Raw genomic sequence first — 27,224 nt, 5'->3', positions numbered from 1 at the left:
TGATACGTCTCCTGAATGGAAGAAGCAGTGATATCTGACGTATGTCAGTGGGCAGGCTGTTCCACAGCTTGGCCGCTGCAACACTGAAGGATCTGCCCCCTGTTCTGGTTCTGTTGAATCTGGGTACCTTTACCAGACAGGCAGAGGATGAACGTAGGTCTCTGGCAGGAGTGTACCACAGAAACAGGGCTTGCAGAGGTTTGGGTCCAAGTCCGTGCAGAGCCTTAAAGACAATGCAGAGGGACTTGAAGGCCACTCGTTGTTTTAAGGGTAGCCAGTGTAGCTCAGCCAGAGCCTTTCATATAAGAGAGGATCTCCCCACCCTCCCTGTTCCAGGAGTTCCACTACTAGTGTTTAAGTATGGGAGAGTAAGGCCAGGTTGTCTGCAAAGTCCAGGTCGTCGAGCTGCACCAAGGTGTTCTCTAGATCCCTTTCTCCTTCCTGTGGTTGTCTTCAGAATCCAATCTATGGACAGCAGAAAGAGAAAAGGCAAAAGCAAACAACCCTGGTGGACTCCGGTCCTCACTTCGAAGGCTTCAGCGAGTTGTCCTCCATGGACTATCTTGCAGGTCACGTCCTCGTAAGAGTTTATTGCGCACACCATAGTGGTGTAGGGTCTCCCTGTCCAGACTGTTACATGCCTCCTCATAGTCGATGAAGTGGACATAGAGTGGGGAGATCCACTCCATCGACTGATCAATGATGTTGTTCAGTGTTACAGTCTGGTCTGTGCAGGATCTATCTTTGTGGAATACAGCTTGGCGGTCTCGCAACTGAGCATCACCTTGTTCCTTCATTCTGTCCAGGATGACTCTGTGGAACACTTTGCCTGAGGTTGATAGTAGAGTTATCCCTCTGCAGTTTGCAGTTACTCAGGTCACCTTTCTTGGGGATCTTGAGGAGATATCTCTCTTTCCAGTCCGATGGCACATTTTCCTTTTCCCAGATCCTTCGAAACAAGGAGCAGAGGATGTCTACTGATGTTTAAATGTCTGCAAGAATGTTGTCAGTTGCTGCTGCCTTCCCATTTCTCAGATGTTTGATGGCGTACCATATTTCTTTCTTGGTTGGTCGGCTACAGTCGATTGGCAAGTCCTTGTCAGCTGGCTGTATGTCTGACTTACTCACATGATGATGTCAAGAAGTCTGAAGAATGGATTATCTACTCATAGGGTTACATCAACACATCCGAAGGATGGATAATATACTCACAGTGTGACAACCAAAGGATTACTACCTCACATGTTCAGGCCAACACATCCAGAGGGTGGATTAACAACTCTTACATCCACTTGTTTGAGCAACCTGCCAGTGCAGTACCCCCCTCTAACTTTAGACTTTAGGTAGCGTTCAACTTTATCGCAAATGGAAGAGATTTTGCATTTGGTGATTTGTTTTGTCAGGAGGTAGAGATACCACCTTTCTTGCCTAATCTACTTAAAGGGAGCCACTCGCTCGAGATCCCATCAGAGATCTCTTGCCTACAGAAGTTCTACTTTCCAAGGAATCTTTTCCAAGACAGAGTTATTGTACTGATTTGGTATTTATAAAGCATTTGTACATCAAAAAGATGTATTGGTGTTATTAACACAGGACCAGGCTGAGAAGAGAACCCAGTATTAAAGATGGCCCAAAAAACGTTTTTTAAGTTTTCCAAAATTCAGATAAGATTAGTGAACCAAATACTAAGTGGAAGACTGTTCAACATTGACCCTAGCCATCTCTTTGCTCCTTAGGAAACCCCAGAATCATCAGATGAGGAAGGGTAGCGGAGTAAATGGTGTGCAATGGGCAGGGCTCAGCCAATTGTACTCTAGCATCGGTAGTAAGCCAGTGGAGAAATGCAAGCGGTGCAGCAGAGGCATCCAACTTGGAGGAATTCAAATTCATCCAGACCACTGCCTTCTATGTCATTTTGAGACAAAGTATCAGTACATTTGGAGCCAGAGTTACAGAACACGGCAATATTTAGGTTGTGACTCATCAGCATGGACACGGCTGTCCCATGGCCTGACAGAATAAGATAAGGTAGGAGTTTCTTGAGGAGCCACATCTGAAAATAGCAGACTGAATCTTCAGAGGCCTTCCCTGGGCCCGAAAGAGAGGGTCCTACAGACTCCCCTTGCCTCTACAATAAATCGCCGTTTTACTGTAGTACATTTGCGATATCTGCAGCCCATTCAATTGCAGATTTGTATCATTTTGTTAACTACAACAAATGGTGGTGGATGCTTGTACCCATCCAGAGAGCAGGAGGACCTGGGTTTCTTCTACAACATTTAAAAGGGGATTCAGCAAAACTGGACGAGTCGAGCAGGTGACTCGACAGATACTGAAAAATCCAGGAATCAGAAAGGAGGAACAAAAGATCCATGGAATATTGACTGAGTGGAAGCAAGCCTTGGGGGAAAAAAGTAAACCATTGATGCACAGTCCTCCCATAAAATAAGGATGCCAGGGGGCCCGCCAATAAAGAATGGTCAACTGTGTCAAATACTTAAAACAGAGCACAGCATATAAGAGTTTAATATTAGTTAACAGAGTGAGTGAGTGTCAGATTGCTTCTGCCAAGGAACACTTTGCAATTCTTTTAATCAAAACAATGTGGTTCTGAGAATGCACCCACCATTTTTAAACAAAAGATTTTCCTGTGAATAAGGCAATTACTCTGCCAGCAAGTTGATTCCTCTCCAATCCAGTTCTTCAAACGTTGCATGTGAAAAAAGTTCAGTGACATTACCTAAGAGGACCATGGACAACAGAGTCTTGAGGCAGCTGATGGTTGAAAACTTGCGAAAATCAGTAATAAGCTTTAGATGTCTTGTTGGAAGTAAAATTATGCTGTTGCCCATACAGTAGGGAATGAGAGGAAAAAAGAACTCTGTAAATATATCCTCGAGTTAATACTTTCACACAGGTAATCTAATGGACTAACTCAAACTCCAAATTGAGGGTAGTTTTAGAAAACAGAGATGGGAAGGGAAATCCTTTCCTCAGATGAAAGTACCAACACTCATAATTGGTGTTGTGCTTCATCATCGAGTCTTAGCTCACCCTGATGATGTTCATCCAGGGTGGACTCAACCTCTAAAAGGGAGCTATTGATATCATATGTACGGATATAAAAAACGAAAGTTCAAATTGTTTAGAGGGTTAACTCAATAACTTTTTATTTGGCCTGAACCTACCACATTAAAAATTGTGGTAGATGTAACTGGGCTTCAATCTCCCAAACATCTTTTTGTGTTCGACATGTTTCATCCAAACCTTAGAACACAAGTAGGCCAGTTAATTTCATCAGGATGTTGGTTCCCTACACCCAAGCTAACTATGAGGTTATGGTATTCTTATGTCTTTTCAAGAACTTTTTTGGTAAAACACATGTTTATCAATGACTCAAGTCAAGCATCCATAATACTCTCTGTTTCAAGATACATCACTGAAATTCCCAGATAAACAAATGAAATTACTGAAAAGAAATGAAAGCTTGCAGAACATGCAGCAACCAGTGTTAAACAGCAAACAGTGCAACTACTTTGTGCTCAGGAAATCTTGATCCTAGTACGTCATACACTAAGCAGCACACCAGGATCACACATACCGCAATATTTGAAGCTACTGGACCCTTGCGAAATGGGGAGTGAGACGGCTCCCTGTGGTCACATATTGAAAGCAAACTTTATAGATCAATGTTTTCAAATTGCAGGTTACATTGTCAAAATCTGGTGGCATAAAATATGCACTCCGAGGGCAAATAGAGCACTTCCAGAATGACCAAAGGCGCATTTAATCAGAGAAAATACAGCGTTCGCTAGTTAGTGTTCCTTCACTGGCATTTGTAAGCACGACTCTTAATACCCCTTTATTGTCAGGGTGCAAAACATGCACCAATGCGAAAGGCATCAGAGAGGGGTGATACAAATGACTGTGGTCCCTCCTGTTAAACAAGAATGCCCAGTGGGGGCCAACAAGAGGCATTAACACAAGTGGTACCGGATGGGCACTCCTTGAATATGGCCTGGTGTACAAAAGGAAAGCCAAGGAAGGAGGGCGCTAGAAAGAAACAAAACTCCTGGGGCTCATATTGGAATACAACACGTGACTCTCGAAAGCTAACCGCTCAATCAGCTTACAAGTGCTCTAAACAACCAAGTGATGAAACGATCTAAACCGCTCATACTCGAGCTCCTTCTGCGCAAAACCTAAGAAAAGGGCATAGACCTTTTAAAGTTCTTCACAGACGATATTAGCTCAACCATCATCAAAGAATGGCCTTCTTCATGCTCACACGTATCCTGAAAAAATTTGAAACTATGAAAGTTCCCCCCGGAATCCAAAAAAGACATTATACACAAGAATGAACGACTGATATCTGGCAAACTAATGATGCTCTTCTCCATCAGGTGCTAAGGTTTGCAGACCATTCATGGTACAAGGTCATCAACACCTCCCTGAACTCGGGCGCTTCCACAAATACCTTTAAAACAGGGCAAGAAGCCTACCATTAAAAAAAAAACTGGATCCCAAAGATTTAAACTACCAGCTTTCTCTACAAGTCAAACACATAGCAGATGGTACCCTGCTACATCCCAGCAGCCAGATCTCATCCAGGAGACATCAATGACCCAACAAACAACTAGAGAGGATAAGGGCAGAAACTTTAGAGCTTGTTGTTAATCATATAGAGTACTCTAAGGATATGTTTTTCAAAATCGAATATCCTGACATCATTTTACAAAATAGCCTAAAGATGTTCACCATTTCACAAATGAATGCTGTTTCATAGTAGTTGATTTTCAGCTTAAAATGAACGACCATGTCAACCAAATCAGTCAAGAAGATGAAGGATTGGAGCCCTTGTCCAGATTTCAAATCAGTGATTCACATCAGAGTCTTATCAAGCAGACACACATGAAATGTGATTATAACTTGACACCCATCCAATTTCTTGCAGCTTTATGAAAAGCTACCTTCACACACCAAGCAGACTCATCATAAATTTCCCAAACCACTTTAGAAACAGAGAAAATTCTAATAAGTAAAAAACTACAAAAAGATCAATTTCGAATATGAATTTATTTAACTTTTGAAGCACAAAGCACCAAGGAAATACAAAGCACCAATGTCAGTGTACGGTTGACCCGGGCGTAAACGCGATCTCAAGTGGACTGTGATGGAGCATTGCATGCACCATGCAGGTTGCACCAGTCAAAGATTTTACTTTCGGACAAACTCTACTTTTTGGAGCTCCAAGTTTACTAACGGGGCAAGGTCCAAAGCTGAAGTTTCAAAAGTGGTCATCGAGGAGCCACTGAAACCACTGTTTTTGGCGTCAAAAGCTCACAGTGGGAGAAAGCTGGATTCTGTAGCTGCCAAGGTCGCTTTGCCGCTGGCATAGTTTGATTGCTTGCCCTGGTCCAAAGTTTTATCTTCTAAGCTAGTCATTTTGTTGATTCTCAAGATTCACCAGCGGGGCAAGGTTGAAACATGTAGCCAAATAGGGCACCAAGAGGGCACATACCTTTACTGCAAAGTGAACCACTTTTCGACATGGCAAAAAGCTCTTAGCAGTGCAACGCCCATTGAGGATGCAACCTCCATTGGGACTTACTCAAACTTAAGTACCTCGATCTTCACTGACACATTCTAAGACGCAAATGACACTTTACTCGCATATATAGATTAGACTCTTTGACCATCTTCAGAGCTCGTCAGGTATAACGGGTTTATGCAGCAACTGAGAAAAATGTAGTAGAAATGTGACACTTAAATCTTCATGAACACCCACCCTTGCTGGTCCCTGTGTATGTTTTAAAAGGAGTGATGAGCTCTACCTTAGCGGGCCATATCCCCAAAACAAGGAAATGTGGCCCATTAGTGTATGTTTTGAAAGTTTTCAAGTCTCTGTAAAGGCGAGCAAAGCAGACACCTTTTATTTCTCATTTCATATATCAATGCCTGGTCACCACAAGGCTCCACTCTCCATCCCAACCACTGCAAGCCACACTCTGAACTCCACAAAGAGCACCAAGACCTTTTGCTCCAACAAGAGGTGCATTACCTGCCAGGTGTCCAGTGCCATCCATGATGCTGCTTGCAACAAGGAAAGAGAAAAGCCAGTGTTACAATGTTAAGGCTGACAACACAAAGAAGGAGCAGAGAAGAGCCTTCAGCGCGAACTCTGACATGAGAACTGGGTTCAACGTTAACTGGGCAGGTGAGAAAAGGCATGCATTCATTCTAGTTGCCCTCTTTGTTTCACAACCACACACAAGCGCGTTAGTGCACAGAAGTAGACACAAACACACAGAAAGATATAAACCCACCAAAGGTAACAATTGTGCAAGCTGCTAATCCACTGTGTAAACCAGAAAGCAGGTCTAACCACAGCAGCTACAGCGGACCAAACGTCTGAAGATTGGCGCATAACAGGAAGAGCAGTGAGGCGGGGCTGACTGGCTGGAGGATTGGAAGAAGAACTGGAGAAAAGGTATGAGGACCTGGCAAAACGAACGTGTTAAGGGAAGGAGGAAGGTCCATGGAAAGAGAGGAGAACTGCAGGTGGCACAGCAGCCAGAATGCAATATGTGTCTCTGTGGAAACAGGATGGGAGTGGGGGGGGGGGGGGGGGGGGGGGGGGGATCAAATGGAACAGGTACAGAAGAGACAAGAGCAGTGCCAGCTTCTAAATTCAAACAGGACGGGAGTATAAGCATTGTAAACCTGATACTGAAGCATATTAGGAGCGACAAAAACAGTAGAAGCAAGTTGTGCTCACACTGAAAGCAGAGAGTACAAACAGCAGTACTACAACCACATGCCCACACAACAGATAGGAGTAATCTGCGGTGTAAGTTCTATTTTGACTGATACTTCTAACTGCATATTCCTCACTTTAGTATATTCTCCATGTGCCTTATTTAATATGGACATTTTCATACAGTACTCCAGTGCGCAGCTAGGTGGCGTAGTGTGGCTTCGCACAACCCAATGCCACCAAAGTGACAGAGTGTGGCTGAATGTAAGCACCATCCCAGTGTGTGGACGTCAGTTCCTTTCTTTCCACACCTTTCGATGCTGAGCCGGAACTTCCAAACTTTGTACAGTATGCTAAGGAACGATATTGCCACTGAAAACAAGATTCAAGCTTCAGATGTCAGTCACAGACCCACACAAGGTATGTCTTTGGTGCATGGACTGGAGATATGACTCTAAGACATATAATAACTACAGCCACATGCATCGAAAGAGGATTTGGCACGCAGATGTACATTGCCAAGCACAAGAAGTAGTGCCGTCTTTCACATTCGTCCTGTCGAAGTAAATGGCCAAAGCCCAAGCATAAAAAGCGAAGCGGACTCGCCCTCATCTCGCCACTTTGTCTGCAAGGAGAGAAGGCGATAGGGTATCAAGATGCAAGTCACACTCCATCGAGGTTGCCGGTCACTGAGCCGATTCCTCAGCTGATCCCAGCACAGTACCTGGTAACTCAGATTCCCTCACCAAGCATCCCACACCAGAGAGCTTTATTGTGCAGGTCCAACAAGTAAAGTGAATTCCAATTCATTTCCCCCTACTCCTCCGGATTGGTAATAAAAGGATTAAAGCCAGTTAGGCATCGTGGGCTGACAATTCAGCCTGGCTGTTAGGTAATTACACCCATGCCCTTTGGGATACGGCCAGCAAGATGTTGCCGGCATTCAAGATCCGACGGACGCTTTGTACCAGGCAATACAGGATGGTCAATATGCAAACAAATAAGTGATCCAGGCAGGTTTGGATACCACGGATTGCCTTGGCTGGGCAGCAGGTTCCAGTGTGGTCCTTCAGCAATATGCCTGGATCAGGCCTACCAGGTTCTCCGGCAATGTCAGACTTCGCTGATGGTCATGCCCTTTGATAGGTCCTGCCCTTCTGGTGGGAGGCGGACTACGCTCTGGAGCGCATTAGAGCTAGCACGGCAACAGCTCCTGCACAACAATTTCCGCACCACTGTTGGGTATTTAGAGGCTACTCCAGGAGGCGGTTGTATAGACAAAGAAAGCCTTTACAACCAACGATGCAGCAGTCAATCCAGTCCTTTCGAGGCGCAGACACTGATTCGGCAGACAACGTGCAGGCCAGCAGGGGCACCAATCTTTCAACTCCTCCTCGCTTGCTACACCGGCCAACAAACCACTATAATTTGCCCTCGTCGGCTCATGCCCACACATTGAGGCAGGATCCAATATTTCCACCAGGGTTGGTATTCCATCTTACTCGACAGATAGGTCTTACAAATCATAATTAATAGACAGAGTACAAAAGGGTGATCCGCAGTGAGGCTATAGCAGCCGAAACTAGGGAGTCACGAAGGAAGAGCACGGGTCAGCGAACATACATGGTCAGCAGTAATCCTGAACCCGGATATTACTGGCCGAAGGTGTAGACGGTTAAGATTCACCATGTGTTAAACTACTATTTTCAATGCAGGATGTTTTTCAAACCGGTTTGAAAAGATTAGTAAGAAGACTCCAGCCTTACCTTCAGGGATATATTACTGTACGATAAGAGAGTGAATCTTGAGAAGAACACGGATAGTATGGAAGTCTTGTTATACCTTTGGATTTCCATGTATATCTTGATTATGCTGTGAAGTTGTATCCACTTTCCTGAGACCATAAGGTTAATTTTTCATATGGGGGAGGAAGTATTGATTGAGTTTAGCTTCAAAGTGGAAGGGCTAATGTGTGGAGAGATGTCATAGTGTAAAGGCTAGTGGGGAGAAAGTGTGCTGCAGACGTTAAGTAGATTTTTCTTCTGAAGGATACCTGAAGGAGACTCCTCATTATCTGAATGGATGCCAAAGCACTGCCTCCCAAAAGGAGGAGGATGTCAGGGGGGGACTTTACAACAAACAGCCCTGCAGAATAGAGCTGGCGAAAGATCCCTCTCTGCAGACCTCACAACTGAGACAGTAAAGCCTGGTAAAGATATGGGCGGACACCATATGATCACCTGCAGAAGTCCAACACCAGAACACCTCTCACCATCACCATAGTGGCAGCCTTGTCTTTGGGAGAATAGACCCAAAGCCCCTCAACAGGCTCATTCCTGACTGTAGTACTGTAGTATGGCATATATTCATGCGCAAGATTATCCATGTGGTCATGGGGACCCTTAATGCACTCAACGTAAAAATTAAGGACTTTTTTTGGGTGCAAACAGTGAAGCCTTTCTCCCCCTTTTGAGAGATGTGGCAAAGTGAAAAAGGCAGGGAGAGTGCTGGATTGTCCCACAAGGAAGAATGACACCACTGTCTCCAGAAAGGAAGTAGCGGTCTACAGCACCAACTTGCAAAGAAAGAAAGTATAATGGAGACATTGCCCTATTGGTGTCTGATGCTCACTGACATGGCAAGCAGAAACAACTGCGATAAAGAATACAGTGCATACGCTCGAAGGGCGAACACAACAAGAATGTAAAGACCAAGTCAAGCACCCACTGAGGCATAATAAAGTGAGCAGGAGGGAATGTAAGTTAGCCCGTTTAAGAAATGCCTCATAAAAGGTGACTTAATTAATGAAGCATGGTCAGGCAAATGCAGAAAGGCCAAAAAAGACAGCAAATTACTTTTAACAGTGCCCACAGCAATGCCTTGCTTGGTTCACTGACAAAACAAACATCAGAAGATCCGATAACCTGACCTGAAGAGGAGCAAAGAGACAGCAACAGCACGTTGCCTAATAATAAGAATACATTAATTTGGAAGATGGGCAAAAAAGCCACAAGGATGACATTCACTGTGTATGCAGGCAGATCAAACCCACTCAGCCGTTTCAGCTTCACTTCTACACACGAGATGGAGGGACTGGAGATTGGGGAGCAGAATACTCTCCTGTTGCTAGTACTGAAGGTCTTCCCCCAGAGGTAAACAAAACAGAGGGCAAATGCTCAGGATGTCTGAGTACAACACTCTCCTAGCCCAATCAGAATGATTAGCATCGGTCCCTGGTGACCGTCCTTGGAAATGTTAGCCTAAGTGACAGATATGGGAAGGTATAAAAGAGACTGCAGGCAGAAGCATCTCCCAAAGAGCCAAGAAGCAGAATGCAAATGCTACTTACCAGTATGCATCTGTTCTTGGCATGTAGGGCTGCTGATATTCATATCTGTGCATAGTCCGCCACCTAGTGTTGGGTCCGGATGATTGCACATTGTTGTCCTGGAAGAGTCTTCGAAGTATCACGAGATAGGTGGCTCCTCCCCTGGACTACAGTGCGCATGGGCATCGCCTCCATCCCCAGATTGTTTTTAGCCATTGGCAGAGATGGAGTGAAGAAAGTGAGTGATGACCATGCTATGAGCATATGTGTATATGAATGAATACTGCAGCTGCTACAGGCGCCGGGGAGGAGGGTGGGCGATATGAATATCAGCAGCCCTACATGCCAAGAACAGATGCATACTGGTAAGTAGCATTTGCAGTTCGAGGCATGTGGGCTGCTGAATTCATATCTGTGCATAGAATACATAGCAGTCCCTCCATTAACGGCGGCCGCCCGTGCCAGCTGCAGCAGTTTGAAAAAGCGTTTTTAGAACAGCCTGACCAACAGCTGCCTGCTGTCTGGAATGCACGTCTACACAGTAGTGCTTAGTGAAGGTATGTGTGGTAGACCATGTGGCTGCTCTACAGATGTCTTCTAAGGGAATGTTACCTAGGAAGGCCATAGAGGCCCCCAACTTCCTAGTGGAGTGGGCCCTTGGTGGGATAGTAAGAGTGCGCTTAGCTTTAGCATAACAGATCTGAATGCACTTGACTATCCATCTAGCAATCCCCGCTTTGGATATTGCATTTCCCTTGTGTTGTGTGGCAAAAGCAACAAAGAGTTGTTTGGTTTTGCGGAAATCCTTTGTCCTGTCCACATAATACATCAAGGCCCTTTTCACATCAAGAGTGTGGAGCATGCGCTCCGCCAGCGTCTCTGGGTTTTGGAAAAACACTGGCAATTCAATTGTCTGGTTCATGTGGAACTGTGAGACTACTTTGGGTAAGAATTTAGGGTTAGTGCGGAGCACCACCCTGTTAGCATGTATTTGGAAGAAAGGTTCTTGGATAGTGAGCGCCTGCAGCTCGCTCACTCTCCGCAGCGATGTAATTGCTACTAGGAACGCAACCTTCCAAGTCAAGAACTGGAGCTCACAAGAGTGCAGTGGCTCAAAGGGAGGACCCATCAGCCTTGTAAGAACCACATTGAGGTTCCATTCTGGAGCTGGTGGGGTCCTTGGTGGAATGACCCTTTTGAGTCCTTCCAGAAAGGCCTTGATAGCAGGGACCTTAAAGAGTGACAGGTGCTGCCTATTTTGGAGGTATGCTGCCATGGCAGACAGGTGAATGCGGATGGAAGAGTACGCTAGATTACATCGATACAGGTGAAGGAGGTAACATATGATGTTCTGAATGGAAGCATCTAGCGGGTCAATGCTGTGGTTCGCACAGTAGATGACAAACCTCTTCCATTTAGCCGCATAACAAGCTCTCGTAGTGGGCTTCCTTGCCTCCCGAATGATGTCCATACAATCGGGGGGAAGATTGAGGTAGCCAAACTCTAGGACTTCAGGAGCCAGATCGCCAGGTTGAGCTGTTGCGGATCTGGGTGCTGAATGTCGCCATGGCTCTGCGTCAGAAGGCTGGGAGTGAGATGAAGCCTCTGATGCGGTACCACGGAGAGTTCCAGAAACGTGGTGTACCATGGTTGGCGAGCCCACGTTGGAGCAACCAGGATGAGCGTCATCGAGTGTTGCCTGAGCTTGCGTGCCACCAGCGGTATCAGAGGCGCTGGTGGAAAAGCGTACGCAAATCTGCCTGACCAGTTCATCCACATCGCATTGCCCTGTGATTGGGGGTGTGGGAACCTGGCGGCGAAGCTTTGGCATTTTGCGTTCTCCTTTGTGGCGAACAGGTCTATCTCTGGATGACCCCACCTTTGGAAGTACGGTTGGAGTACTGATGGATGTATCTCCCACTCGTGCATCTGATGGCTGTGCCTGCTGAGCAGATCTGCCATTTGATTGTCCTTGCCCGGGAGATGCTCTGCCATGAGGAAGATGTTCCTCTGAATGGCCCACTTCCACATGCTCTGAGCCAGGTGAGACAGCTGTGGAGAGTGTGTACCTCCCTGCTTCTGGATGTAGTACATGGCCGTCATGTTGTCCGTCCGGATCAACACGACCTTGTTGCACAGATGTACCTTGAACGCCTTTAGGGCCATGAAGATTGCCATCAGTTCCAACACATTGATGTGCATCTTCCTTTGCTGAAGTGTCCACAGTCCCTGCACAGTGTAGTGGAGTACATGCGCTCCCCATCCCTGGAGAGAGGCGTCCGTCGTCAGGATGATCTGTGGGACAGGCTCCTGGAATGGTCGGCCCTTGCAAAGGTTTTGTGGATTCCACCAATGCAGAGAGTTGTATGCCCGACCGCTCACCAACACTAGGTCTGTCAGTCGCCCATGAGCCTGAGTCCACTGACGTGCAAGGCACTCCTGAAGCGGACGCATATGTAGTCTCGCGTGCGGGACAATGGAAATGCAGGAGGCCATCATGCCTATCAACTGCATGAACACCCTCGCTGGAAGCGAGTGTTGGGGTCTGAATCGTTGGATCAGCGCCTGGATACTGGCGATTCTCACTGAATTTGGCTGCGCAGTGGCTGCCAGAGTGTTGATAGTCGCGCCCAGATACTGTCGCACGTGGGCGGGCTGGAGATGGGACTTTGGGTAGTTCAGAGAGAATCCCAGATCGTGCAGGAGGTGAATGGTGCGTGACACGTGGTCTACGCACTGCTGCTCCGTCTTTGCCTGAATAAGCCAATCGTCCAGGTATGGAAAGACATGGACGTGCTGGCGACGGAGATGCGCCGCCACCGTCGCTAGGCATTTTGTAAAAACTCTTGGTGCCGTGGTGACCCCGAACGGCAGGACCCTGAACTGGTAGTGCTGGTCTAAAATCTTGAATCTGAGAAACCTTCTGTGGGAAGGATGCAGGGGAATATGAAAATAGGCATCCTTCAGATCCAGCGTCGCTAGGAAGTCCCCCTGTTGAAGCAGGGGAAGCACCTGCTGCAATGTGAGCATATGGAAGTGCTCCGAGTTGATGTACCAGTTCAGCGGCCTGAGGTCCAGGATCGGCCTGAGTGATCCGTCCTTCTTGGGGATTAGGAAATACAGGGAGTAAACCCCCGTTCCCCGTTCCTGCAATGGAACGAGCTCTATAGCCCCTTTTTGCAGCATGACCAGAACTTCTTGCTGCAACAAGGTCAAGTGCTCGTCGGACATAGCACGGCTTCTTGGCGGTATGTCTGGTGGAATAGATGTAAGTTCTAGACAGTACCCGTACTGGATAAGAGACCTCACCCACCTGTCCGTGGTGATGGATCTCCACGCCGGCAGGAACTGTTGGAGTCTCCCCCCGACAGGTGTCGTGTGATCGGGGGGAAGTGACAAGACGTCACTGCTTGTTGGTGGTGGTGGACCTGGATGTATTGTTTCCACGTCCCCTGCCCTTGATATTGTTGCCTCTGTAGCCACCCCGGCCCTTGTTGTTGTTATACGAGGACTGGGAGCCACCCTTATAGTATTGCGAGGATTGGGATGCCTGGCCCCTTGAGGTGCCTCTTGAGTTGGAGCGTCGAAAAGAACCACCCCGAAACTGCTGGCTTTGTAAAGCTCCCATAGATTTGGCAGTTTCAGTATCCTTTTTCATTTTTTCTAGGGAGGCATCCACCTCTGGGCCGAACAGATGGTCAGGATTCACTGTCTGCCCCAATATTGTGGTCTGTATGTCGGGTTTGAACCCTGAAATACGAAGCCAGGCATGACGTCTAAGTAAAACACTTGTATTGATGGCCCTTGAGGCAGTGTCAGCTACATCTAGGGCACACTTGATGGACGCATTTGTAATGAGTTTACCCTCCTGAATGAGCATCTCCCCAGCCTCCTTATACTGGTCAGGCAAGTGTTGAAGGATGGCCTCTAATGTGTCATAATGGGCCCTATCATAACGTGCGAGCAGGGCTTGAGTGTTAGAGATCCTCCAGATGTTTGCTGCCTGTGCAGCAATGCGTTTGCCTGATGCCTCAAAGATTTTGGACTCTTTGTCAGGGGGAGGAGCGTCACCAGTCGTTTGCGAATTTGCCCTCTTTCGAGCGTTGGAAACCACCAGGGAGTCCAATGGCAAGTGTCCCTTAATATAAGCGGGATCCGTGGGCGCCGCTTTATACTTCCTGTCGATGCGAGGATTGACCACCCGCGCCCGGGTGGGCTCCTTGAACACCTCCTGTGCATGCTTCAGCACTCCTTTAAGCATTGGAAGCGTCTTGACTTGCTTCTCGGCGACTGAGAAGGTGTCGACCAAAAAGTCCGCATCCACTGGATCCGAGTGGAGCTCGACGTCATGGTTCGCCGCAGCTCTCTCTATCAGTGCATTGAATGCCGCCGAGTCCTCCGTCGGGGACGTCTTTGCGGCAAAAAGCTGAGTGTCCTGCCCCGACTGCGGGTCGTTTGCGTCGTCGCCTGCTGACCAGGGCACCTGCTCCTCGTCCGGATCAGAGTACGCAGGATAGGTGTACTCGGCCTCTTCCTCGTCGACGTCAGGCACGGGGGAATGGGCCGGCGAGTGTTCCAGGGCTTGTGGAGACAGTGGTTCCATCAGAGCCGAAGAGTCCGCAGAGTACTTTTTGCTCTTGAGTGGAATCTTAAAAGGTTCCAAGGTCGGCTCCGATGTAATCTTCCTCTTGAGGAGCGACAATTTTCCCGTGTTGGCGTCGATGTGCACCGCACGACGTTCTTCCGCCGCGAGCGGCTGGAGCCGAAGCTTTGACACCACCAAGGCAGCCTTCGGCGACAAGATGTCCTGAGAGTGTCCGCTCTGCTTAGGCGCGAAGGCTTTCGGCGCCGACTTGGGAGGAAGGGTAAAACGAATGGGCGTTTGCCCCTTGGCAGGCTTCGTCGAGGGCCTAGGCCCCGCAGGGTCCTGGCTGGGAACCACAGACTGCTGGATCCGCTGTAAGGATTCTCCCACCTTCTTGGTAAGGGACGCCGAGGGCTCAAACGACTCGAGCGATTCTTCGTCTTCGAGAGCGTGTTCGACGGTAAGCCTCTTCTTCGGCGCCGACGCCCCATGGCCTGGCGCACTGTCGGCGTGACGCTTTTTAGAAGCCGTCTTCGGGTCCGCGACCCCTTTCGGTGCCGACGCAACCGCGTCGGATGCCTTCACCTTCGGCGCCGACCCAGATGGCTTTGGGTCGGCCACCTTTGCGCGGCTCCTCTGGTCAGCCATTTTGGCGTGGCTCTTCAAGTCGGCCATTTTGGGTTTCGTGGAAGTTGACGCCTCCAGAACCTTCTTCACCAGCGCCACTTTTGGTTTCGTTTTCGCATCCGAGGGTGCGAGACCAGTTGGCTTCACTTTCGGTTTCTTGTGAGAAATGTCCGTGACCGGGCCCGGAGGCGGGGACGTAGGACTGGTCGTTAGATCTTGGGTAAGGCCCGAAGGCGATCCCTCGACCTGGGCCGTATAACGGGGAGTAACCCCGGAGTCTTGTTGGGGATGCTCATCGTCCGAGCTATCACCCATTGCGGGACAAGCCCGGTCGTCGTCCCCTACCTCGTCGGAGACTTCGTCGTAGGCCTCATCACCCGCGTCGCCGGTCTCTTCCTCGGACGCGGGGCCGGAGTCCGATTCTTGTACGTCGTCCTCTCCCTCACCCGATTCCTGGAAGATATCATCAGGTGGGGGTGCCGAAGCCGACAATTGAGCCTGGAGCCGATTAGCCCGGCGAATCTTCAAAGTTTTCTTGCTCCTAAATTTTGAACACGCCATGCAAGAGTCCTCACGATGATCCGGTGACAAGCATGTATTGCACACGGGGTGCACGTCAAGGTGAGAATACTTTGAGTGACACAGCGGACACTTTTTGAATGGCGTCCGCTCCATAGCAAGAGTGTAGTGTAGGCCCGTCCGCGTCGAAGCACGTGGAGGGGCAGTAGGAGATCGGAGCTGAGAGTCAGTAAGGAAAACCGAAACGCAACAATACCGACGCCCAGCCTAAAGACCTTTTGGTCTCGAGAAAAGTAGAACAAACTATCGGTCCCGAGAGAGGGTACCGAAACACATCCGAACCCGATGGCGGAAAAAAACAATCTGGGGATGGAGGCGATGCCCATGCGCACTGTAGTCCAGGGGAGGAGCCACCTATCTCGTGATACTTCGAAGACTCTTCCAGGACAACAATGTGCAATCATCCGGACCCAACACTAGGTGGCGGACTATGCACAGATATGAATTCAGCAGCCCACATGCCTCGAACACTCCACCATGCACTAAACACAGCATTGCGTGTTCTTAGCGGAACTACCCACAGCACAACCCACGCCCCGGACCACCTTCAGGTGCAGATGACATTCTGGTTCTCCAAGCAGCATCTGCAGATCTCATTCATCATAACACTGAGACACTGGACTAGGTGAACAAGTTACTTACCTTTGGTAACGTCTTATCTGGTACAGAATCTATACAGCCGCAGGTTCCTTACCATAGAATTATCCCTAAACGACACACTGAATCTAGCAAATGTTTTGGCAGTACCCCTGAGCACCAGAAGGTAGCGTCATTTGGCTCTGCGTGATGCCATCCTTGCCAGAAATGACATGCGCAGGAACTATATAGGCAACACCTTGGCGTGCTGACGTCAGTTACTTTTGCGACTTTCCAGGTCAGGAGAGCAGAGCCGGGATAAGCACTGCCCACTGGTGTGACAAACTAAGGTCGTTGAAAAGGTGTTCCCTACACCGTAATTGTTTCACAGAGCGGGGAGGATGAGAGGGTCTTAATGAATCTGTGGCTAGATAGAGTCTAGACCAGATAAGGCATTATCAAACGTAAGTAGCTTCCTTACCTTACAATAGATACCCACGCAATACCTCACTGAAGGTAGGACTGCAAAACTACTTCGATTAGAAAGTCCTGCAGGACCGAACAGGCGAAGTGCCTGTTACGACGGACCTGAAGGTCCAGGGAGTAGTGCTTGTTGAATGTGTGCAGTGAAGCCCAAGTTGCTGCTTTGCAGATGTCAAGGTCTAGGGCGCCATGAGCTAAGGCAGTGGTCACAGCCATGGTTCTGGTAGAGTGAGTCCTCAAGCCCTTGCGGGGCTGCTTTTTGGACAATGCGTAGCAGATCGTAATGCACAGGACAATCCATTGCAAAATGGTTCTCTTCTGTACTGCCTTCCCTTTTCTTGCTCGCATGTAGCCCACGAAGAGTTGATCTTCCACGTGGAATTCTCTTCTGCGGTCAAGCTAGAACGAGAACTCTTTTTTTTAATCAGATGGTGGAGTCTTTACACCTCATTGGAGGGATGAGGTCAAGCAAAGAAAGTGGGAAGGGTGATAAATGAACCCTTACCAGATGATGTTCTTGTCTACATGGAAGAGTCACAACCTTCGGAAGGAATGAGAGACAGGTCTTGAGGACCAGCTTGTCCAGATAGAAAGAGATGTACGGAGGGTGCGCAGAGAGTGCCTGTAATTCACGGATTCTACTGGCCGATGTAATGGCCACTAAGAAGCCAGTATTTAAAGTTGAATACCTAAGAGCCAAACTGTGGAGAGGCTTAAATGGTGTACACATGACCAAAGTGAAAACTAAATTGAGGTCCCACTGAGGCATTATGGATGGTGTAGAGGGAAACATATCATGCAGGCCTTTAAGGAACTTAGCCACTATGGGTGACAAAGAAAGAGGGCTGGTCCGGCAACTTCAAAAATGCCCAGAGCAGAGCCCTGTTGGGTCAAGGATAATGCAAACAATAGGGATGCAGAAAGGGGGTCAATGATGTGGGAGGCATGCCATGATACAAACTTGTACCAAGGACTGGTGTATACAGAGAAGGTGAAGGACGCCTTGTTACCAGAATAGCCTTACAAACTTTGGGAGGGAGCTCAAAAACTGTTGCTGCTCAAGCTCCATGCAAGAAGGTGGAGAGTGTGCAGGTTCGGGGGCAGAACCTTCCCCTGTTGCTGAGACAGGAGAGCCTCTCGAAGAGGCAACCTGACTGGAGGATTGATGGTCATGCTCAACAGCTCGCGATACCACACTCTCCGTGCCCAATCCAGAGCCACAAGGATGACTTGGAGCCAGTCGATCCTGATCTTCTTGAGAACTCTGGGAAGGAGTGGTGTTGGTGGAAAGGTGTACAGGAGGCTGGAGCTCCACTTGAAATGTAAAGCATCTGCGACCGAGAGTCTCCTTGGAAATTCGGGCAAGCAAAATTACTGACATTGGGCATTCTCAATGGTGGCAAACAAATCTATCCAAGGCTCTCCCCACTGCTAAAAGAGACCTTGCACCACCTCCGGATTGAGACACCATGTGTGATCTGAGTTTGTCCGCTCTGGTGTTCTGAGAGCCCACCAAGTGTTGAAACACCTGGGAAATACCCTGATATTTCAGCCTTGTTCGGAGACGCAGGGCTTCTTGACAAAGGACCACAACCCCGCCTCACACTGTTTATTGGAATACCACATGGCGGAGGTGTTGTCAGTAAACACATGCACCCGTCTTCCCTTTATCAAATGGAGTATCAAAAGTTTTCAGTGCCAAGAGAATCGTCCAGCACTCTAACAGGCTGATGTAGTGCTCGGACTCCGCCAGAGACCTCTTCCTGGTGGCCACCCCAGCCGAAGAGTGGTGCATCAGTCATTACAGTCAGCTCTGGTTGGGGAAGGAACGTGGATAAAACGTGGATATTTGACAAATAATCCTCCTCCCCTTCCTAAGCGCCTTGAAACCCTCTGGGTATGTAGTGCGCTATATAAATGTTATGACTTGACTTGACTTGACTTGCGGTTTGATAGCCACCACTGCAAATCTTTTGCGATTCCCTCAGAGATCTGAACAATATCAGAGAGATTGCCCTAATGCTGCACCCACAGGGACTTCAGTTCCCACTGCAGATCCTGCATATGCCCTCGGGCATGAGTAACAAGCAAGATGCAGGAGGGTATGAGGCCCAACAGCCTTAGAGTCAGTCTCACCGAAATCTAGGATAAAGGCTGAAACATCAAAATCATAGCCTGAATATCCTGGAATCATCACTCAGGAGGATAGGCAGAAAACAGCACTATGTCTCGAATATTTCCGATGAACAGGGGAATCTGAGAGGAAGTCTGTTGTGACTTCAGCATGTTGATAGTGAACCCCAGCAAATGCAAGAGGTTTGTAGTAGACTGAAGATGGGAGACGACTGTAAGGAGAGCCCGCCTGCGGCAGCCAATTGTCTATTTCGGAGGAGATTGGAATTCTCGAGCTTCAAAGATGAGGTGCAACCACCACCACCATTTTTGTGAGCACGCGGGGGGGGCACTGGTGGGGCCGAAAGGGAGCACAACAAACTGAAAGTGCTCCTAGCCCATCGTGAACTGCAGGTAAATTCTGCGGGCAGGTAGAATGGGAATGTGGAAGTATGCATCCTGCAAGTCCAATGGTACCATGCAGTCTCCCAGATCGAGGGGAGACGGGACTTGGGCGAGAGTGAGCATTTTAAATTTCTCTTTCCTCAAAAATTAGTTTAGAAGGCCAGATGTAGGATTGGAAAAAGTCCTCCGTCCTTCTTTGGCACCAGCAAGTAGCAGGAATAACAAACACAACCAAACCCTAATGCAGGCACCCTCTGCCTTGGCCAGGAGAGCCTGCACTGCTTGATGGAGCAAGGAGAGGTGGTCCTCTGTCATTCACAAAGAGGAATGATCTAGAAAACCCAGCAGTCTGATGTCACTGACCTCAAGTGGAGCTGGTGATGGTGTATCCTGCCTCCCACTGGAGGCCTGTGATGGTCACAGGGCAAACTAAAGAGGCTTGGATGCAGCCAGGGGAGTGGTGGAATGACTCGACCACTGGTTGCATGCTCCACTCGGTCTGTGGGACCCACGCTCTTAGCCATAAAAAGGCTGTGAAGCCTGTCGGCCGTGGTGGCTGGGAAGGTAAGGGCGTGGTTGGAGACCCCTTCCATGGCCACGAAAAGGACAGAAGGCAGATTGGGGTTGGCGAAGGGCATAGACAAGCCCATGGACCTGGCTGTAGCTCTGCTGTCCTTAAGTGGCTCCAGAACTGAATCAGTCTTCTATCCCAAGAGGTAAGAGGCATCAAGGGGCACGTCTGTGAGGGACAACTGGACATCCTCTGAAAAAGAAGTTGTTCTCAACCAGGTATGGCATCGCAATCCCACTGACGAGGAAATCCCTCTGCAGAGCGAGCCGGTCATGTTGAGTCCACGACTTATGGTAAACTTTACTGCATCTCAACTGTCAGCAATTGTCTGGGTGAGTATGGCTCGGGCCTTCTGGTGGTACCAGAGCGGACATGTCTAGCATGGCCTTGGTCCAGGAATGGAAGTAAAGGCCAGCACTGGCTGAGGACGTGGGGAGGAACGTATGGGGTCAGCGCCATACAGGGTAAGCCCCACCAGTCGAAATCAGATTGGCGACCTCATGGTTCCATGGGGCCAGAAGCACTAGAGACGAAACCAAAATTGTCCCCAAAAAGTTGCTGCATGGCCTTCACTTGCTGTGGGGTCATGATGGCCCGGGGAACTCAAGCGCGCCAAGAGAGGGATGGGCTACAAGTCGGGCGAGGGGTTCCGGATCGGGTCCTTTGTGTATCGACTACACAACTTCTCCCTGGAGCGGGAGAAACAAAATTGTGAAAAGTCCCACTTGACTTCTTCCAGTTATGACAGAACTTGCCTTCAAGTTAAACACCAGTAGTGACTTGGCAGAGACTGGTACCTAAAAGGGGAGTAGGCCCAGACTTAGAGTCATGATTAGACTCTTGACAACACAGACAGATGTGCAGATCCTTGACCGACATCGGATTTCTGCAGGCATGGCATGGTATGAATCTTGTATTCTTTAGGGAAGGCATTTTCCTAGGCACTCTGCTGTGAAAAGAAACGCTTCTGAAGTCAGTACAATGACAAGGAAAAAGGGGTGGGGCTGCGGTTCCGCATTGAATGTGCACAGAAAGAAACTAACGCCAACGCACAGATGTTAGAGTCACTGGGAGGCTGCTGGCGAGTCAGTGCGAGGTCTCCACCAAGGCGGTGCGAGGTAGCCATGGAGTCCAAAGGCACCACTGTCGGTACACAAAAGCAATAACTGGAAATTTTCGAATCCAGTATGGTCTCTAGGGGAAATAAAAAGGTGCGGAATCTGCAGTAAGAACTATCTATCAGAATATCCTACAGCGGACAAGTCAGTGAGTGGAGAGATCCCACATCAGAAGGGCTTGTGGGTGGATATATCCCACACTGGGAGTGTTACTGGGTACAGTTCCCACAGTGGGAGGGTTACTGGGTACAGATATCTGAGGGGAGAGGTGTGGCGCAAGTGCCAGGGCCACCAACTCCGGAGCCCGGGGCTCACTGTTCGATCCCGGCGGCAGCTCAGCCCAGCATCATGTGACCACTGTGCCTTCTACGAGGCCGGGTCACCCCTCCTGCTGCCAAACGCCTTCCTGTCTGCCTGCCTGCCTGCGCGACCCAGCCGCCGCTGAGCCGCCCGTCATCGCCGATTTCCCGCTGCTGCCTCCCTGCGGCCCCGCCCACCTCCAGCCCATTGGCCGCCCCGCTCCCGCCTCCCAGCTGACCCGCCCTCCCGGCTACAGCTTTAAGTGAAGCGCTGCTGGCGTTTCTGTAGTGACCACTGTGCCTTCTACGAGGCCGGGTCACCCCTCCTGCTGCCAAACGCCTTCCTGTCTGCCTGCCTGAGCGACCCAGCCGCCGCTGAGCCGCCCGTCATCGCCGATTCCTGCCGCTGCCTCCCTGCGGCCCCACCCACCTCCAGCCCATTGGCTGCCCCGCTCCCACCTCCCAACTGACCCGCCCTCCCGGCTACAGATTTATGACGCCCCCAGAGCGACCGCGCCGCGGACGCGCGCAGCGGGAGCGCCGACTGAGCGCCGAAGGTGCGCCAAAGGTAAGCCCGTCTGCGCCCGTCCGCGCCTGGATCGCGCCCAGTGCCAGGACCCCTGGCCCCCGCAGACCCCAGCCCACCCGCGTGAAGTACGACGCCGCCACCCTCAACGCACTCAATGCCGGCCGAGTCCTGGGCTGCTACCGAGCCACCCCGAGACGCACCCAAGGACCCTTCTGCTGCAACTCCTGCAAGTTCACCTGCCTCCGGACCTGCACTACACCTTCACCAACCAAGACGAGCAACAGCAGCAGCCACCTGAAATGCATCCTGCTCAACACCCGCTCCGTCCACAGGCACGCCATCGAGATCTGGAACCTGCTCGACACCACAGCCCCAGACGTCGCCTTCTTCGCGGAAACCTGGATGAACGCCTCCTCAGCGCCTGACATCGCCATCGCCATCCCAGACGGCTACAAGATCATCCGAAGGGACCGCATCACCCACACCGGAGGAGGCATCGCCATCGTCCACAGGAACACCATCCGCATCACGACCAACACCGATGACACCCTCGCAACCGCCGAGCACCTGCACTTCCGAATCCACATCAACCCCAAGACCACCCTCAGAGGCACCCTCATCTACAGACCCCCTGGATAACGCACACATTTCAACGAAGACATCGCCGACTTAATCAGCCCACACGCCCTCTGCTCCGCTGACTACATCCTCCTAGGGGACCTCAACTTCCACCTGGAGAACAACAACGACCGCAACACCACCACCCTGCTGGACAACCTCGCCAACCTGGGACTCAAGCAACTGGTGACCACCCCCACCCACTACGCCGGACACACACTCGACCCGGTCTTCTCATCCAGCAAGGACATCGCCTTCAGCTATGTCACCGGACTCCACTGGACGGACCCCAGCTGCGTCCACTTCAGCTTCGCAAGGACCACGATCCACCACCACCAGCAACAGGCTGCACGCAGGAACTGGAACAAGATCACAGCCGACCAGCTCGCGTCCTCCCTGAGCATGAACCCTCCCACCAGCACAACGAACCCTAGCCAGGCGGCCACCAACCTCACGAAGTGGATCAGCGACTGCGCAGACGAGCTCGCCCCCCTGAGGACCCCGCCCAGCAGACCCGGTAGCAAGAAAGCCCCATGGTTCACCGACGAACTCAAGAGCTCCAAGAAGAACTGCCGAGCCCTCGAGAGAACCTGGCGCAGAGACCCAACATCGGACAACATGACTGCCCTCAAGCTCGCCACCCGAAAACACCACCAACTCATCCGCGCCACCAAGAAAACTGCATTCAAGGAACGACTGGACAACAACGCACACAACAGCAAAGAACTCTTCAACATCGTCAAAGAGCTCTCCAACTCCAACGCCGGAAACAACATCACCCCTTCGCAAGACCTCTGCAACTCCCTCACCTCCTACTTCCACAACAAGATCGTGGACATACACAACAGCTTCAGCACTCAACCGACGAACACCACGACCGAATCACTGCCCCCCACCACCACCCTCCGCGCCTGGACTCCGATCAGCACCGAAGACACCGTCCGCGCGATGAACTCCATCCACTCCGGATCTCCGACCGACCCCTGCCCTCACCACGTCTTCAACAAGGCCGACGCTATCATCGCACCCCACCTGCGTGACATCATCAACACCTCCTTCGACACAGCTACCTTCCCGGAGAGCTGGAAGCACGCCGAACTCCGCGCTCTTCTCAAGAAGCCATCGGCTGACCCCACCGACCTCAAAAACTACCGCCCCATCTCGCTGCTCCCGTTTCCTGCAAAAGTCATCGAGAAGACCGTCAACAAGCAGCTGGCCGCCTTCCTCGAGACGAACGGATCCCTCGACCCCTCGCAGTCTGGCTTCCGGGCCAACCACAGCACCAAGACCGCCCTGATCGCAGTCACCGATGACATCTGAGCGCTGCTCGACAACGGAGAAACAGCGGCCCTCATCCTCCTTGACCTCTCCGCGGCCTTCGACACTGTCTGCCATCGTACCCTAGTACAACGCCTCAGCAACGTCGGAGTCCAGGAGAAGGCACTGGAGTGGATCATCTCCTTCCTCGCCGGAAGGACACAGAGAGTCCGCCTCCCTCCGTTCAGATCTGAAGCCACCGAAGTCATCTGCGGCATCCCTCAAGGCTCCTCGCTCAGTCCAACCCTCTTCAACATCTACATGAGCCCCCTCGCAGACATCGCACGCCAGCACAACCTCATCATCATCTCCTACGCCGACGACACCCAGCTGATCCTCTCCCTTACCAACGACCCCGCCACCGCCAGAGCCAACCTTCACGAAGGGATGAAAGAGGTAGCCGAATGGATGAAGAACAGCCGCCTGAAACTGAACTCAGATAAGACGGAATTCCTCATCCTGGGATCCTCACCCGCCGCTTGGGACGACTCCTCGTGGCCCCCCGCCCTAGGCAGCGCACCCAAACCAACAGACCATGCACGCAACCTGGGCTTCATCCTGGACTCTTCCCTCTCCATGACCAGACAAGTCAACGCCGTCTCCTCGTCGTGCTTCAACATCCTGCGCATGCTACGTAAGATCTTCCGGTGGGTCCCCACCGAGACCAGGAAGACGGTCACCCAGGCCCTCGTCACCAGCCGTCTGGACTACGGCAACACCCTCTACGCCGGAACCACTGCCAAACTCCAGAAGAGACTCCAGCGGATCCAGAACGCCTCAGCACGACTCATCCTGGACATCCCCCGTCACAGCCACATCTCCGGACACCTGAGAGATCTGCATTGGCTCCCGGTCAACAAGAGAATCACCTTCCGTCTTCTCACCCACGCACACAAAGCCCTACACAGCCAAGGCCCAGGATACCTCAATAGCCGCCTCAACTTCTACGCTCCCAAACGCCAGCTTCGATCGACCAGCCACGCCCTCGCCGCAATCCCCCGCATCCGTAGAGCCACTACAGGGGGGCGGTCCTTCTCCTACCTCGCCGCCAAGACATGGAACTCCCTCCCCACCCACCTCCGCCTGACCCAGGACCACCTCGCCTTCAGGAAGCAACTCAAGACCTGGTTGTTCGAACAGTAGCAGATCCCCCTCCCCCAGCGCCTTGAGACCCTCTGGGTAAGTAGTGTGCTATATAAATGCGATGATTGATTGATTGACTCTGGGAAATAGCTCACTTAATCTATCCGATGGCCCCAGCACCTTGAAACCCTGATGAGTTTGTGCTTTACAAATGGGAATTAATATTATTATCATTATTATTATCCCACACTGGGGGGGCTATTTGGTACAGCGATCCCACAGTGGGAAGGTTACTGGGTACAGCGATCCCACAGTGGGAATGTTACTGGGTACAGCGATCCCACAGTGGGAATGTTACTGGGTACAGTGATTCGAGAGTGGGAGGGCCGGAGAGCAGATACATACCAGAGCAGAGAGGAGAGTGGGTGGAGAGCACAGGGGCAGGGCTCCCATGAAGAGATATCCCATAACAGGAGAGTGAGTGGGTCGAGAGATTCCATACTGGGTGAGCTGGTGGTAGTGGGATCCAAAAGCTGGGAGGCTATTAGGAGGGATATCCTGTAGAGGAAGGGCTAGCGGTAGAGGGATTCCATAGCAAGGCTAGTGGTCAGAAAGATGCCACAGCAGGAGAGATAGCGGCACAGCAGGTGGCCTAGTAAATAGAGAAATCCCAAGCGCTGTGGCTAGAGGGTATAGAGTTCCATAGTGGAAGGACTAGTGGGGAGATGTATCCCAACGAGGACATGCTAGTGAGGAGATGTATCTGAAAGTGGAAGACATGAAGGCGAAAAGATCCCACAACAGGAAAGTTAGCGGGTTGGACATATACCATAGGAAGGGTGCTAGTGGGCAGGGTGCGCCCATAGCAGGAGTGCTTGTGGGTAGAGAGGCCCTATAGTGAGAGGCCAGGGAGCACATATACACCAGAGCCTAGAGGACAGTGGCTCGAGAGATCCCATTGCAGCAGGGCAACTACAAAGAGAGCCCATATTAGAGGACAGCGAGTGGGTGGGTGGGTAGGGAGATCCTATAGTGGTAGGGATAGCACGAAGAGAAACCCATAACAGGACAGTGATTGGGAAGAGAGATTCCATAGCAAGAGGACTAGTGGTAGAGGGTTTCAGCAGCCAGGAGGCTAGCAGGGAGAGCTATCCTATAGTGAAATAGAAAGGCGACCCTATAGCGAGAGGTCTTCAGAGCCTGGAGGCTAGCAGGAAGTGCTATCCTGTAGAGGAAGGGCTAGTGAATTTCATAGCGAGAGAGCTTGTAGTAGAGGGCTTCAGTAGCGGGGAGGCTAGCAGGAAGAGCGATCCTGTAGTGGAAGGGACAGGAGGGTAGAGGGATTCCATAGCGAGAGAGCTAGTTGTAGGAACGATGCCACAGTGAGAGGGCGAGTGGATAGAGAGATCCCACAAAGATCGACACAAAATAACCTTGCTTTAATGACTTCTTTTAAACCACAAAACACACAAGGTGATGGACGGAACGTTGCACAATGGCAAAACATTCACCCCCCAGTCACAGATCTGGGTTTAAACCATTATTATTTTGCTCACCAAGCCACCCCAGTTCAGACATGGCCATATGCAAATCAGTCATGACCCTATGCCTCGTGGGAACAGTCCAGCCTGAACTGCCAAGCCATGCCTTCCCTTGGCTTCCCTGGATTTAGGCCCAGATCTTGGTACTGGTGTGAATGTATAACATTGTTCTGCATTCTGTCCATCAACTGTTGTTTTTGCATTTGTCACCCCGAGTGGGACGGGTATCAGGGCTTGAGTCGAGGTACCACGCAGGTGGACGGCGTCCCCCCACTTACTTTATAGGGGGGACGCCTTACCCCCTGCCAAACAGCTGGACTTCACTCTTTGGCCTCTCTGGGATGAGGAGCTGGGCATCTTCCGTGATGTCACTTCCTGTTGTGACGTCACTTCCAGTGACCGCGTCCCCCCCACTTCTTTTTTTACGACTTGTGCCCTGACGGGTATGCTCAGACGCGAGTCCTGTGCTCTCCATGCCGCTGGAGTCAAGCTATCCTGGCTGATGAGGGCTGAAAGCCCGAAACCACTCCTAGGTTGCAGGGAGGACCTGGCTTGGCAGTGTGGGCTGGACTGTTCCCATTGGGCACAGGGTCAAGACTGATTTGCATATGGCTGGGTTCAAACTGGAATGGCGTGGTGAGCAAAAAAACAATGGATTTAGGCTCAGATCTCTGTACTGGGGTGAAAGTATGACAT

The 27,224-nt window shown here is 50.6% G+C and overlaps 1 protein-coding gene across 2 annotated transcripts in view; it reads right to left on the bottom strand.

Annotated features, from left to right (window-relative positions):
* The window catches only part of LOC147709654 (low density lipoprotein receptor adapter protein 1-like), a 313,839-nt gene that overhangs the window by 1,497 nt on the left and 285,118 nt on the right, over positions 1 to 27,224 (bottom strand). Inside the window, exon 9 of one of the 2 annotated variants that reach the window (XM_086928173.1) lies at positions 6,062 to 6,090. The exons of the other annotated variant lie outside the window; for it this stretch is intronic. Coding sequence (XP_086784299.1) covers positions 6,062 to 6,090 — 29 coding nt within the window. The remainder of the gene's footprint in view (positions 1 to 6,061; positions 6,091 to 27,224) is intronic. 2 annotated transcript variants of the gene reach the window in all.

Source organism: Lissotriton vulgaris, chromosome 6 (genome assembly GCF_964263255.1).
Source record: "Lissotriton vulgaris chromosome 6, aLisVul1.2, whole genome shotgun sequence".
NCBI classification, from domain to species: domain Eukaryota; kingdom Metazoa; phylum Chordata; class Amphibia; order Caudata; family Salamandridae; genus Lissotriton; species Lissotriton vulgaris.
Note: the sequence above shows the minus strand (reverse complement) of the source record. Positions and strands in the feature narration are given on the sequence as shown.